The following is a 16,304-nucleotide window of genomic DNA, read 5'->3' on the forward strand; positions in this document are numbered from 1 at the left end:
TCAATAGATAATAAATGTTCTTTTATTAAAAATTTTTAGAGGTCAATTTATTGTATAAATTCAAAATTGAGCTCAAAAAATTTTTAATATAAAACCTTTATATTCTATTGATGAATTTTATGCTCTATATAAGGTAAAACTTAAATGAGTAAGGGTAATCATATCATTTATATGTATTATGCCTTTACCACTGATCTATATATTTTCCTGATCTTTATCTTTAATTGTCATTTGTGTACATATTGTGTTCTATTGCCATCATTTGTTGTGCTTTAATGCTTTATGAAATGTATTCCACTTGACAAAACTATGCAATTGCATTGCCTTCAGTCAATAAATTATTATTATCATAATTACTGAACTATGTACGTGCTGATGAATATACTTTTTTCAATTATTTTCCGAGTGTCAAAATTAGACTATCCATAGCAAAAAGATGCACTCACACTTATCTCCAAGCTTGCTCTAATTCTACTGACAAGTCTACTTGGTCCGCATCAGCCGTCTGCGTTCATGTGTAAGCACTGACCAGTCTCTGTGGCACGTAGGCGTGAGGATGATCTGCGGGGCAGAGGGGCTATGCGGATGGCTCCTCTGCGCGCGGACGGTCCCCACTCATGTGTAAGCTTCCATTAACCACAATGGAACCTTATCTGAGCGCAGAGCGTGGACCGTCCGCATCCATGTGAAACGGGCCTTAGGAAAGCTTTTCTTGAACAGGGTAGTTTCCTTCATCAAGGAAAACGAAAAGCATTGATTGCATTTTGTTACCCACCATTCATGATATGCAAATTATTTGGTTTTAGAAATCCTAGTTTAGACAAATGTTAATGGCCAATTTTAACCTCATTTGAAAAAGGCCGGATTGGCGCCCATGCGATGCCACTCCACGTGACGTCACTGGGACCTAGTTTCTACACGAGTAGATAGGAATTTTCCATCGTCTGAGATTACCAACACATGCATGAGATGATGAGGCACAGAGCTCTGGGAAACATGTCTCAATAATCACCTATTGAAACTGACTATGGTCGGAAAGTTTCCTTCGTTTGATAAGATATTAATAATCCTTATTTAAGCCAAGCACTACCTGCTAGCAGGGTACTCTGCTACCTGCTAGCAGCCTGCATCGCAGCAGCGCACACATCCTTGCCTCAAGGTCACCTCACTTTACGGCAGTGGGAACCAGAATGATGTCACTCAGGCTTTTCCCAGCATTCATACTTAGCCGTCGCAATTTCACGAGCTTGAAAATTTTCGCTTTTCATTTAATCGCAATAAATAGATATCATTTAAAAATCTAAAAAGGTGAAATTTGTTCTCCAGGAGTAGTAATCTTTCGATTTAGGCAATAAAAAAATTATAGGAAACCACCATACTGTGGGGGAAGTGGTTGAGGACTCTGAATAATAACAAACTCAGCAGCATCAATGCGATACCGTCAGCATGGCCCTCCTCCATCAGGAACAATCGAAGAGGAGAAGTAGTAATTTAGGGCATCCAGCAATCAGGAATTGTGCGTGAACTTTAAGTCCCTGGAATTTTGCAAGAATTATTAATGAATTTAATTCTCCAACTGGGAATTTCAGTCTTTCATTTCAAATTCATTTCACGTAAAATTTTGTGCCAAGTTCAACAACGCCTATTATCTGGCCTACAATGTGTTTGTCATAATTTTAAGTGCAGTTTCTTTGCAGAAATTTTACAGCCGCATCAAAACGTGGAATGTCAGACAAGATGACAGAATCGAAGTATGGCCTTGCCTCAAGTAAGATTCAGAAACACGAAAAATAGAATGCCAGGTGACATCAACCAGTGATGCAGCGAGAGGGGGGGGTTTTGGGGGATAAAACCCACCCAGAGCTGAGAAAAATTTTTAAGTTTAATCTATTTTACTTTATTTTATTGATATTACTGATAGAATAGTGTAAGGATAAATAAAATATTCCTCACCAAGCCCTAAAACTCACCATTTTGGACCTTTTATCTTAAAATTCAGCAAGTTATTATGCACCTACTACTTATCCTGGTGAGTATTCCATACCCCCACACACCCCGATATTATTATCTGTTCATTTTATCTCTGCGGGTCAGCTTTCGTGAGATCCCGGACACTATCGGAGGGCCTCGCTGAAGGGGAAGGGGTAGTACCGAGAGAGAGAGAGCAGGAGCAACCTTAACGTTGCCAAATGTACACAGGCGCCCTAGTGTTTCACTGAAAAGGTGTGACTCATACGTGGCCACAGATATTTTGGGTCCGGCGGCGAAACAATGCATACAATGTATAGCTACTTATTTAGAGGGGATTGAGGATAATCCCATCTCAGAAGCCAGGATATTGTCCGCTAAATGCCAGACCGCTGGTGAAAGGCATACATAAGCGTAACATTCTGATAAACGGGGATTGCAAGGGAATCCGTGAGGATGAGGATGCAAAAAGAATGGAGAAAAGTAGCACGACGGGTATTTTATTACATAATTTATTTTGTACTTATTGCTGGAGTGCTGTGGCTAATAAATCAACCTCCTCGTCTTCCCTCCCGTCAGTGTCTTAATTTTCGGAGTCACTTTCGGAACCTTCAATAAACACGCTTGGATGTTAATCTTTTAAATCAGAGGTATACAAAACTATATAGGTTGTAATACTCAAAAGTAAATACGGAGTTGAGGAAAAGGGTTAGGATTTGTTAAGAAAGGGATCGGAAAAGTACTGAGAGGGAATAGGTGGAGGGAGTGAGTCGGTGCTGATGGGAATGCAAAAGGTGAATAAAAATTTTCTGGAAAGGCGATGGAAAAGGATTGAAGTGGAAGAATAAAGAACAGTAAGTTATAAGTTGGATTTAAATGGAAGAATCGAAGAGTGCCAAGAGAACGCGCGAGATTTGTCAACACAGCTAGCAGATTCACGAAGTTGACGCGACGGAGGTCTGAGAGCGACTGAAATTCCGAAGTGCTAGGCCACGCCTACTGTCTGCTGATTGGAAGAGGGAAAGTCACGTGTAGATAAAATTTCCCTCCTCTCACCCCAACTCGGTTAAGCCACACCAGCTCACCCACAAAGATAAAGTGAACAGACCTTAGTTACACCTAAATCCCCCCCAAGCCTTAATTCCTAGCTACGCCCTTGACATCAACATCTACTTATGAGTTCAAAGCAGCTTCTTGGCTGGCATTGAATAAAATTTAAATTTTACATTCAATGTATGCTAAATAACCCATTCCTTGTCCTTGTAAATACTTAAATATAATATTATTTAAAAGTACAAAAGTAATTTTGGGTGTTTTAAAATTCTTAGCTATCGTAGTACATGATGACGTTATATTTACAAATTTTGTAAAATATCCCTGCGAAACTGGGATTATGCATGAATTTTTCTGCTTTGTTTGGTGGACACTCATAATGTGTAATCACACGGTTAAGAATAGGGAACTGCCCTTTAACTCACGCCTTTTGGAAGAGAAGCAAGTTCCTTAGTGAGATGAATGTTGGTGCCCTCTTAGTTCTTATTCTGCATATCCTGACAGTGTCTGACAAATGCCGTGACGTATAGAGATGGTTTTTTATAGGGGGAGGTCTTGAGACCACCCTACTAATTTAAATAATACCATTTTGTTTCTCCAGGAAATAAGCCTTTTTAATAAAATTTAAACATACCCATGTATGTACTTTATGTAGTTAAAGTGTTCAGTACCCGTTTTATTATTCTATTACTGTTGCAGCTTGCCCCCCCCCCCCCCCCCCCGCACTCTCCCGTGTTATGATCCTGGGTACGCCCCTAACTACATACGTAGTTACATGGCTTGGGCCAGTTGCTGGTTTTGACGGAGTGCAGGGACCGCATTTGTAACTTTGAAATTTAGTATAAACAACCATTCATATACTTTAACATGTAAATTTCAAAAGATTTCTTTATATCTGATCCGTGTTTTTGATATCTCTGTATGCTGTATTTAGATGAGCATTGGCTTTTTGTGTGCAATGGTGATGTGATACACTCTTTAGTAGGAGGAGGCTTGCTTTTTATTCTTGCACGTACAGCAGACTCACGATTATGCGGCTGCAGTTTATCTGGGTTGCGGATTATCCATGCGTGAGTTCACAGCCCTTTGAAGTTTTCTGCGATCTTTATAAAAAAATAAAATAGGACGAAAAAGCACCAAGATATTTGCATTTTTTAAATACAATGCTACACCGGGCTAATTATTTCCATCCGAATCCTCTTTTTAAAGTGGAATTATTTTATCTGCTCCCTGACATGGAATGTTTCAAGTTTAATTGGACGTCTGCTCTATCTAGCACTGTAGATGACTATCAGTGGCGGGAAAAAAAGCTCTTCGTAAATTCTACATTGATTAATCATTCGTAAATTCAGAGAAATATTACTTACGATCTTCAATTGTATATTTCGTATCACAAATGCGCAATTATAGCTTTGGCCTTGCATGCGGTTGAATACGGCCCTAAGGAACTGGAGATTTCGTTGCACTTGGGCCTTTTTATGACATTACCAGTGAAGGCCAAGCTGGAGAGGAATGGAATAGTAAAAGTGAAAGCTGCAGGGGAAGTAGAAGTGGAGTTAGCATGAGTCATAGCCAGGCACTCGCCTGCGTAGACAATTTGCTTTAAGTCCTGGTTTCCTATAACTGCCGCTGCGCGATGGCATAATTGCTCACCTGTTGCCTTCACGGGAGTTCCGTGCTCCTCTTTTCCAAGTATCGTAGTGCGGGATCGGGCTCAGTGATTGCAGATCCGCGTCCCGCAGCAGTTTTATCCCAGGAAACTTGTGGGAGACGCGACTACTCGGCATGGTGCCTGTCAGTGTATGGTTCGACGTTGCGTAGTCGATTCGAAGCATTCGTGCAAACCTCTTTTCTGAATCCGTGACCTCGCAGCCACAGGTAGATGGTTTTCGGAAACCAGGTATTACATGTAGCAGTAGGAATATAAGTACAATCATGTTAACACCGCAGAAAAGATTGTGGTCGGGAAGAGAAAGGTCTTAACGATTTCGGAAAGCAATGTAAAATATGTAATAAACAATGTGCATAAGTAATAATAGATTTTTTGATTTACATAAGATTATGAAACTTAAAAGAAAAAAGTTTGGATTATCCGTGTTTTCCGATTATTTGTGCCACCCCTCCCTGTCATTAGCCCCGATAATCGGGAGGGTAGTGTACTTGATTTGAAGATGGAGTAATTACAGTAAGAGTAGTTTTAAGTTCCCATTTGTGATATGTTAAAGATTGCTTTGTGATAATTACATATTTATGATGAACTAACATCATGCCATTCACATTTTTTCCTCAGGTTGTCATCAGCAGGTGATGATGCTGAATGATTAAAAAATGAGCCTCATTGATCAGTTATTTGGATTAATAGGTGGTGGAAGTAACACTAGTAGTCATGTGGAAAGTGCCAGTTCTGAAGTGAAAGATGTGTCAAGTACAAGGGAGATTCCTGTTGATAAAAGAAATAAAGACAGTAGCCTAGGTGCAATACCTAAGCAATTCCCGAGAAGTAATCAGCATGGCAGGGATGAGTTCAGGGGAAATCGCAGGGCGGATTCAGAAATTGGGTCGAGAACCTTTGAAAGGAATTGGAGAGATGATGAGAACAGGATTGGTAGCAGGAGAGGGAGTGAAAGTTCAGAAACCTCTCAAAGTAGCCATAGAGGTCATGAGAATGAAGTAAGATATAATCGAAGCGAGCATAGGGGACGTGGAAATGGCGAGAGGGGACGTGGAAACGGTGAGAGGGGATGTGGAAACGGTGAGAGGGGACGTGGAAACGGTGAGAGGGGACGTGGAAACGGTGAGAGGGGACGTGGGAATAGCGAGAGGGGACGTGGAAGCGGTGAGAGGGGACGTGGGAATAGCGAGAGGGGACGTGGAAATGGCGAGAGGGGACGTGGAAATGACCAGAGAGGACGTGGAAAGGAACAGAGAGATTTTGGAATTGATCCAAAATCGACTGAAAATGTGCCAAGAGGTCGTGGAAACGGTCGAGATAACAATCCAAGAAGAGGTTCAACAGGTCGTGGAAGTGTTCCGAGAGGTCGAGGAGGCTACGGGCGGTATGTAGGTAATGATGTTCCAAATCAGAATCCCTTTGAGCCTCAAGAGTTAATTTCAGTGGACGAGGAGGTGGTGGAAAAATTGGCATTGAAGAAAGACATTAAATCTCAGCCTGAGAGCGGTGACGTTAAAGGATTTCGATACACTAATATTCAGGGACTGCTGAAAAAAGATCCTGACGACCTACTGTTGCATTTGAATGTCAATAAACAAGATTTTTGTCATCTTTTGAAGCAGCAACTACGGCCTGATATGATAATGCTGGTTGCCGCAATGTTTGCCAGGGTGTCAGCATCTACTATGAGGGAAAATTTGGCTGCTTTGCTAGCTCACTCAGTTCAGCCCCGCATTTTGGAGCAATTCTCAGCTCATTCCTTTGACATTGTGGCCAAAATGAACTATAGCTCAAATGAGGTGATGAAATATTTTGAAAACCTCTATACTCTGTACCAAGATGTGGTCGATATTATGCCATCAAAAGCGAGTGAAATTTTGAGCGATCACTCAACTAAAGCAGTGATGGCCCTACAAAGCTTGAGCCTTCTGAGGAAAGTGTCGATTCCAAGGAAATTGGATGAGGATTATAAAGTACTCATGGCATCTGTGGAGTCATTGAAAGAAGAGCGTGCATCGACTCAAAAGAATGTAAGAAAATTCAAGGACAAATCGAAAAGGGAATGGCAGCCTGGTATTGATTTCCGCCAGTTGAGTGTCTATCCTTTGCCAGAAGACTTGATTTGCCAGGTGGAAGTGAACTTATGTCCAGTAGTGATTGATGGGCCATACAAGAGTGTTGAGCACTATTTGGACGTGCAGTTCAATCTCATGCGGGAGGACTTTCTGATTCCTTTGCGAGATGGAATTGCTAGTTTTGTCGAGCAGCAAGCTTCTAAAGAAAGGAAACATAAGCGGATTGAAAATGTGAGGTTTTACCGGGGAGTTAGGTTTATTAATCAGTTTGTGGATGGTGATTCCTTAGTCACTGAAGTTCAATTTATGAGCAGAAAAAACCCTAAGAAGACCAACTGGAAAAGATCGAAGAGATTCATGTATGGTGGACTTCTATGCTTCACCAGTGACACATTTAAGTCAATCATTTTGGGGATAGTGTATGAGCGGCGTGTGGAGCTTCTTGAAAAGGGAATTTTACGTTGTGAACTCCTTGGAGAAGTAAGAGACGATGATTTGTTCAAGAAAGAATTCATCATGGCTGAGAATGAGGTTTACTTTGAAGCATATGTGCATGTCTTGAAAGTGCTTCAAAGTTTCAATGAAACAAACTTTCCCCTTCAGGATTATTTGATAAACGTTACCAAAGAACTTCATCTTCCTAATTACCTTGCTGATGACCCATATTTAATGTATGAAATTGACGATTATGAGTTCCCTGTCCTTGACGAACATTTTTGGCCTCCCTTTAATCATCTGAAAGTCAATGAGTCACAGTGGCGAGCTTTACATTCTGCCCTTACCAAGAAGTGTGCTGTGATTCAAGGGCCTCCAGGAACAGGAAAGACCTACCTCGGCTTGATAATTGCAAGGATTTTGCTAAAAAATGCCGAACATTGGAGAAGAGGTCGCAAGGGCCCAATGTTGGTTGTTTGCTTCACAAACCATGCTCTTGATCAATTCCTAGAGGGGATGCTGTCGTTTACAGACAACATTGTAAGAGTCGGAGGTCAGTCGAAGAATGAGAAGCTTAATGATTACAATATGAGGGTTGTGAGACGGAAGAAAGGAATCCGAGGCATGGCGCTCCATGGAATTGAAGCAGACCTTGAGAATTCTTCACGTGAAATGAATTACAATAATGAAGTCTTGAAAGAATGCTTGAAAGGTGTGGGAATTTTTTCCCTTAAAATATTATGGCATTGGATGGCACAACATCAAATTTCATGGTTTAGCGTCAATGGTGAGTTGAAAGACTCTTTGCTGATCGAGTGGCTGCTTTTTGGAGCATTTTATCATGAAATTACTGATGTCAATGTTTCAACGGAGGACTTGGATCCAGTTGCTCATGGTATGGAAGGTTTTTATGCAATTACACTTGAGAATATAAAGACTTATATCGAACAATTAAATATTGATGTATTGGCAGCTGATGTATATGAGCAAGATACTATTAATAATATAATGATGATGTATGTGGGAAGATTTCACTACCTCCGAGCTAAACTGGAAGAGCCCTTCGAAAATAATGAGAAATTAATTGCTGAATTATCAGCTTTGAAAAATGTAAGTGAATTGCACCCTGACCGTAGATGGATTTTATATAGGCATTGGTTGTCTCAGGCTGTTGATCATTATCAGGGAAAACTAATGGTAGCTAGGAAGATGTATCAAGGCCTACATAATCAGAAATCAGAGATATTGGAAGCCATGTATCTGGAGACTATATTGGATTGTGATGTTGTGGGAATGACAACCACTGGAGCTGCAAGGCATCAGTCAATGCTACAGAAACTTGGTGCAAAAATAGGTAAGTGGAATCATAATCACTATAGCCTCAGGCTCAACTTTGTGGAAGTTCATTCTAACAAATAAATAGAAAAATAATGTATTTATCCACCAATTCATTCTTGCGGCACAACTAGTTGCGGCGTCGTCATTAGCTGCATCGAAACTAGTTGTACCGCCAGAATAAATTGGTGTATAAATACATTGTTTTTTCTTTTCATTTGTTAGTGGAATCATTATTATACCTATCTTTGTAGCCCCCTATGCTGATTTTTTTGTTCCTTTTATGTCTTTGTGTATCAAAAAAAGAAGATTTCTCAGCTCACTCGAGAAAAGGAAGAGAAACCTTCTTTCTTGAGTGAGCTTCTACTAGTCTCTGCAATGCCACATTCAACCTAGGGTAAAACGTGCACACAGTTGACAGCAAATACTGTAAAACTTACTAGTATTTTTTCCATTCCATTTTTTGGTCCATGATCTACTTGTTGAGCTATTTACGGCATAAAATCAACAGCCTTAACCCTTTTCATTGATAAACTGATGAGTAAATGGAACAGAACTCAAAAGGCATCAGCAACCCATGAAAAGTTGGTATCAACTTTAACTTTTTTTTCACACCTACAATTGAATGGCTGAATTGGGGGGATATTGTTTTTGTTTGAGTTATCTTTCCCAATAATGTGGCAAATTCTTTTGATGAATTGCAATTTTGGGTCAACCCCTTTTTTAAATATTGGTAAATGCAAATTGGTTAATGCAAAATGGTTGAAAAATGGCTGTCCCTGGAAAATATAATGAAAAATCATAAGTATATATGGGGTGTTTTGTTTTTGTGACACGTTTTGAAATGTATACTGTAGAAGTCTTTTAGAAATAAATAGTTAGCATAGTTATAAAATGTCAATTGCTGATGAAATTTGCTTCTTTTGAAGTGATATAATAATAATAATAATATTTATTGTTCTTAGACAAATTGTCCATTAAGAACATAAGATTAATGTTACATACAAAAGAGATCATAAAATAAACTTGTACAAAATATATCAGATATTTCCGAATGGAATTCAGCAGAACTAACACATCAGGGCAAAGAAATGAAATCTTGAGTTAACTCAAACAGTCATAGCAAGAAAACCTAAGTATGCACATATACCCATCACAACATTTAGGGTAGAACATGAAAAAATAATTAAATAATAACTAAGTAGAACATGAATAATGATAAATCATTTACTCCTACAAATATGGCATTCGATTTCAAACAGACCTGAGGTTAATGTTATAAAACATTAATTATGAATAGTTGAAATCTCAATGACGAATAAATAAATGCATACTGTAAGGTTCAGTATATCGATAGCATCAGGGAAAGGCAGTATTAGTTAAAAGGAAAAACTCCATTACTCAAAGCAGGTTTATTGGGCACATCCGCACTCTACAGCCGCAAAACACACACTCTCGTGCTCTTCGTGGACGCAACTGCGAACGCCGTTCTCATAGCACGCCTCTCTGCGTGCTATCTCTATTTCCCCATTCGCGGCCACCCAAGAGGCTGCCTTCTGCTGACGCTGCACGGATCTCACGCCTAAGTCGAGGTGGAGTGGGGTGCGTGACAGGAAGGGTGATAAGACGAGGAGCAAACCGCCAATGCAGCGGCACATGGGTGGTGGGTGGCGAGAGGTGGAAAAAGGGGGAAACTAGAAAAGAGGTCACGTCCCATCTTCGTGATACTTACATCACTTAACAAGTTTGAAAACCAGTAAATACTTTCCAATAGCATGGACATAAATTTTTAAACATGCTAATGGTATTGCAACTGCAATATATTATGTATTTCACAATATTCAAGAGTTTGCAGGTGTTTTTTTTTTTAGCACCATCACTAATACTACCAAACCCACATCTATACAAACTAAAAATATTTATAAATGGTAACCACAGGAGTAGGCAGACACATTACAATGAAAAACAATACAAGAACACAAAAAAACGAGGTCATACATTTTTGAGGGTTTTAATGAATTGAAGAAATCTTTGCTTGAAAGAAGACCGAGACATAGAATCTTTTAAATTCTTTGGAATGCTATTCCACAGACGTGCTCCGACTACAGAAAATGATTTTTCATAGGTGGTGGTTCTGTGTCCGGGGATGATGAGAAAGTCTGGAGCCATTCTTGTCAAGATTTGAGATTTTTTATCTCTGACCGAAAAAAAATAGCTTAAGGTAGCTTGGCTGGTCAGTATTGAAAAGAGAGTAGAGGTATATACCAAGCAGGTACTTTCTCTTGGCTTTGCTTTCAACCAACCAAGATGGTTGAAGTAGGGGGAAATGTGATCATCCTTTTTTATATTAAAGATAAAGATATGTGCTCTTCAGTTAGATCCTGATAGACCAAACAGCAATAATCGATATGAGGCAATATTAGCGAGGACACTAACTGCTTGCGAGTGTGAGGTGGCAGAAGGTCTTTTTGGGTTTTAAGCTGGTAGAGGATCACATTAACCCTATTGCACACGGCTTGCACATGATTCTGCCAAGACAAGTTGAGGGTCATTCCATGTCAGTTCACCCAGGCATGGCACCCACCGACTCTGATTTTAATGAAATTTTTGTCACTAGCTACTATCACCTATCTAATGACCCATGTAAAATATTTCCTCTCTCACTCTCATAGTTGGCAAGATATGAGGAGTCAAAGTTTGAGATGTTTGCTCAGAAGTGGTGCTCGTGGGAGTCAAATTCCAGAGTGCAGGGCACAGGGTAAAAATTCATAACTCAGAAACCACATAATATATTTGAATGAAATTTTGACCCCTTGTCTATCCAAGTGCATAGCTTCCATAGCAATGTCTTTTATTCCCCTTGCATTGTTATGTTAGCCAAAATGATGTCAACAGTTGTTAATTAACCGATTTTTTTAGCTCAAAAACATTACTTCATATTTTCAGAATTATCACCAAAAGGCAGAGCAGTTAACTCATCCAATTTTTTTTTTAAATTGAAGGTTAATATGTGCTCCAATATACTGTGAAATAAAAATGGTGGTGTTTTGACTGCCACTATGAGTATTTCAGGTTTTACTTTTTTTTCTGCCCCCGTGAAAGGGATTTTGGACACGTACTGTAAGATAATAAGTATAAGTGTATCCATACCTTCATGAGGATGTATTTGAAATATTGGTCAGTAAATCTAAGACCAAACATGTAGTCTAGTGAATGTGGCTCTTGTTCATACAATATTTTTAAATAACAATACTTGGCTTGTGGCAGCTGAGGGGAAAAGAGTCCAAATGGCTCAGAAATGTGAAATGATGCTTTTTCCTGGAATTTACCCATTTTTCAAGTGTTTAGCATATGGAAAAATTGGTATCAACATACATTAGACTCTTACTGTGCATAAAGAGGATAAATGGAAATACTAATTTAAATAAAATTATTTAAATAATACACTTTAATGTGTTTAAGGCATCTCCCGAACATCTCTGGAGGCTCTCTCGGGCAACTAAACGCTTTACAATACCACCAATTCCATCGCATGGGGATTTTCCATATGGGTGCATAAATTTCACTTTCACATCATGTTCTTCCTCGTGTTTAGAAATCACTAATCCAAAAAACCAGTGGTCTTCATAAGCACAGGCAATGTTCAAGTTTGTTAAGATCTGTGAAAAAGTGATTAAATGAGTCCCGCTGAACTGGAGTTGTACAAAGTTAGCCTCACTTTCACAGAAGAAGTACGGTCTTCCAATCCCTTAGTGATGGAAGAGCTGGCAGAGCAAATGGTATTACTTATAGATATGCAGCAGGTTGTCACAAATATCCACATTCCTTGATGGCAACTGGAGTATTAAATTTCTATTTCACTGGGAGAGATAATACTGACATTATGTGCCCTTCTCCCCTGTCTCACATATGATTGTATTACATGACAAACTTGAGAATGTAATACAATCCCACCTATTCAGCCTCACTTCTCAGTGTTATTCCATCTCCCCAAGGAATAAGAGAATTAAGTGCAACCTCTACATTAGGAAGAATAAAATGTTACAATGTATCATAGTGAGGGCATGATAAATAAAAATAGATTCTAGGGTACCAGGATTCTAGGGTATTTAGTCTTCTGCCAAATCTTCTTGTGTGAAGATGCTCCATGGGTGTCCAAGTTTATTCTGTGTGTACGATCAGTGTATTTTTACCTGTACATTAATTGTGTGTGCTATGAGTTAGGGGAACATTGCTCATTGCTGCTGCTCATTGTGAACTTCGACATTAAAAAAGGTTAGTGTCTCCACTATGCTTCAAAATGAGCAAATTTTTTAAATGTGCAGCATTGGAAAAGTAACTGCATCTGATTGCCTCAAAAAAACCTATACACCAGTGGTGTACCTGGGGAAGTCCTATCCAATGTCTGCGAACATCACAGAATATACTATTTGAAAAAGTATAAAACCTACCAAATATATTGTCTTGATCCTTTTAAGAGCCACAAGAAGAAAATATCAAAATCACTGAGAAATGTAAATCTTGAATTTGCAGAAAAGGCCTGTAAAATCCCAGCTCTTCGGAAATTAGTGCCAGGAATGAAAATATGCCAGCCATGTAGGAAGGAAGTACAGAAACACTCCAGGTTTGGAAATGAGCTTTCTGATGTTGAAGAAGTAGATAGTGACAGCAATGATAGTATTTTGAATTTTGAAACAACAGTATCCCAAGAAAAATCAACTGAACTACTTAACAGAATGCTGCAATGAAAATGAAAAAGCAGGAGCAATTTCCACAATTTTAAATTTATTAATACGACCGGTTTCGCTTTTCAGCATCATCAGGTACAAAAATATCAAGTGCGCTGTGCTTAAATAGGAAGGTAGGAGGGGGTGGTGGCGGTAAGACGGGGGAAGGGGACGGAGGGAGGGTGTACAGTCACGGGGCTTGGGAAAACTGAGGATGGGGTTAGAGAGGAGTATGACAAATACACTAATTGTCCTTAATGTCTTCCTCCAAGGGGAAGGTGGGAAGGCCCCTGGTACCCTCTCCGCTGGGTTCCAACGCTCCAGTCGCTCGGTCCGGTCACCTACCCCTGGATGCCTCATGGTGTCGGCCGCCGAGGAGGATGAGGGGGGGGGGGTGGGCAACCGCGTCCTGGGGGAAGGGGGGGAGGGGGAATGGCTAATGGAAGTCAATGGATAGGAGGGGTGAGCTGGTGTAGTACAGAAGTTCGTTGAGGAGGGGCTTATTACTCTTTTTCCTTATGTTAATTTCTATTTGTTCCAGGGCATCAAGTTTCCTTCCTTTGTCGGCTACGTGGAGAATCACAGGATCAAATTCACAATCATGGCCCGAACTTAACAGGTGTTTTGCTACCATGGATGTCTCATCACCGTTTTCTTTGCACTTCTTGTGTTCTTTCATTCTCGTGGTGAAATCACGTCCTGTTTCACAGAAATCCACACAAGAAGTGCAAAGAAAACGGTGATGAGACATCCATGGTAGCAAAACACCTGTTAAGTTCGGGCCATGATTGTGAATTTGATCCTGTGATTCTCCACGTAGCCGACAAAGGAAGGAAACTTGATGCCCTGGAACAAATAGAAATTAACATAAGGAAAAAGAGTAATAAGCCCCTCCTCAACGAACTTCTGTACTACACCAGCTCACCCCTCCTATCCATTGACTTCCATTAGCCATTCCCCCTCCCCCCCTTCCCCCAGGACGCGGTTGCCCGCCCCCCCCCCCCTCATCCTCCTCGACGGCCGACACCATGAGGCATCCAGGGGTAGGTGACCGGACCGAGCGACTGGAGCGTTGGAACCCAGCGGAGAGGGTACCAGGGGCCTTCCCACCTTCCCCTTGGAGGAAGACATTAAGGACAATTAGTGTATTTGTCATACTCCTCTCTAACCCCATCCTCAGTTTTCCCAAGCCCCGTGACTGTACACCCTCCCTCCATCCCCTTCCCCCGTCTTACCGCCACCACCCCCTCCTACCTTCCTATTTAAGCACAGCGCACTTGATATTTTTGTACCTGATGATGCTGAAAAGTGAAACCGGTTGTATTAATAAATGTAAAATTGTGGAAATTGCTCCTGCTTTTTCATTTTCATTATGTCACGTTTCCACTCCATCTCGCCTTAAACCTCAGACTAGAATGCTGCAAGATAGAGAGGAGTCACTTTTAAAATTTCATGGCATATCATCTCACAGAAGGTCAACCTATGCTAAAAGGAAAGTAGAGTCAGCATGCAGTAATTTTAAAAGGAAAGTTAAAAGAGTTCTTGATAAAGAATTATCTCCAGAAAAGGATGACCCAAAACTGCCAAAAGAACTACTTCAGAAAGTACATGATATGGATGTGCTCGTAGACTTAATCAAACAAAAAGTTGACACATCAAGCACTCATCAAGGAAAGGTACATCTGTTATCATTGGTACCAACTTCATTGAGCAGGAAGAAAGTAATGGAAGAGTTTCATGTGAGTGAGTACACTGCCTGCCAAGCAAGAGAACTTTTCAGAGACAATGGAAAATTGGCTGCACCTGAATTGAGAAAAGGGAAGGCAAATATAAAACATTACAAATAGTTAGGACTTTCTATAAAAGTGATGAGTACTCCAGAATGATGCCTGGAAAGAAAGATTCCATTAGTATCTCCAAAAATGTTGTACATGTTCAGAAGAGATTATTACTTGCTAACTTGAAGGAATTGTATTCCACTTTTAAATTTGACTTCCCCAGAATTAATATTGGCTTTACTAAATTCTGCAACCTAGGTCCAAAATGTTTTGTGGTAGCAGGATCTCCTGGAACGCATTCAGTGTGTGTTTGCACAATTCATTAAAATGTCAACCTACTGCTTAATGCCTGTAATATAGAGGAAACAAGCCAGGACCTAATTGGTTATTTAGTGTGCTCAAGAAAAAATAGGGACTGTATACTGCGACATTGCTCTCAATATCCTTCACGTGAAAAATTGAAAAGCTTACTGCTGAAAAAGTTTGAAGAATGTGACCCCGGAGATGAAGTTTCATACAGTCAGTGGGTTTCCCGTGACAGATCTCAACTGGTGAGCTTCACTGCGACATTTGATGTGTACCGATTAACTTTAATTGAAAGAGTGGAAAAACTGGTGCCCCATTCATTTATTACGAAGGTACAGGCTAGCTACCTTAAGCAAATGAAAGAAAATCTTGGACCCCATGAAGCAGTTGTTCTCCTTTACTTCAATGAGAACTACTCATATGTCCAAGATGAGGTATTATCCAAGATGAGGCACAAGGGTATCACTGGACAAGTGATAGTTGTACAGTACACCCTGTTGTGATTTATACTCGAGATCACCTGACTAAACAGCTTATTATTTCCAGTTTATGCATCTTGTCAGATGATTTGGAGCATGATGTAGCTTTTGTTTATGAAACCCAAAGAATAATATTTTGCTTTGTGAAGGAAAATTTTACTTCAGTCAAAAAATTGAGTTACTTTAGTGATGGTTGTGCAGGATGGTACAAGATCTGCAAAAAATTTCTCAATCTTTGCAAGCATTACCAGGATTTCTCTTTAATGGCATCATGGACATTCTTTGCTACAAGCCATGTAAAATCCCCATGTGATGGAATGGTGGTATTGTAAAGCGTTTAGTTGCCCGAGAGAGCCTCCAGAGATGTTCGGGAGATGCCTTAAACACATTAAAGTGTATTATTTAAATAATTTTATTTAAATTAGTATTTCCATTTATCCTCTTTATGCACAGTAAGAGTCTAATGTATGTTGATA

The 16,304-nt window shown here is 40.0% G+C and overlaps 1 protein-coding gene across 2 annotated transcripts in view; it reads left to right on the forward strand.

The window, feature by feature from the left end:
• LOC124157423 (NFX1-type zinc finger-containing protein 1-like) overlaps nt 1-16,304 on the forward strand; it is a 67,918-nt gene that overhangs the window by 8,342 nt on the left and 43,272 nt on the right. For both annotated transcript variants that reach the window (XM_046532120.1, XM_046532121.1), the window contains exon 2: nt 5,312-8,557. In XM_046532120.1, coding sequence (XP_046388076.1) covers nt 5,350-8,557 — 3,208 coding nt within the window. In that variant the 5' untranslated portion in view covers nt 5,312-5,349. The remainder of the gene's footprint in view (nt 1-5,311; nt 8,558-16,304) is intronic.

Source organism: Ischnura elegans, chromosome 4 (genome assembly GCF_921293095.1).
Source record: "Ischnura elegans chromosome 4, ioIscEleg1.1, whole genome shotgun sequence".
NCBI lineage: Eukaryota > Metazoa > Arthropoda > Insecta > Odonata > Coenagrionidae > Ischnura > Ischnura elegans.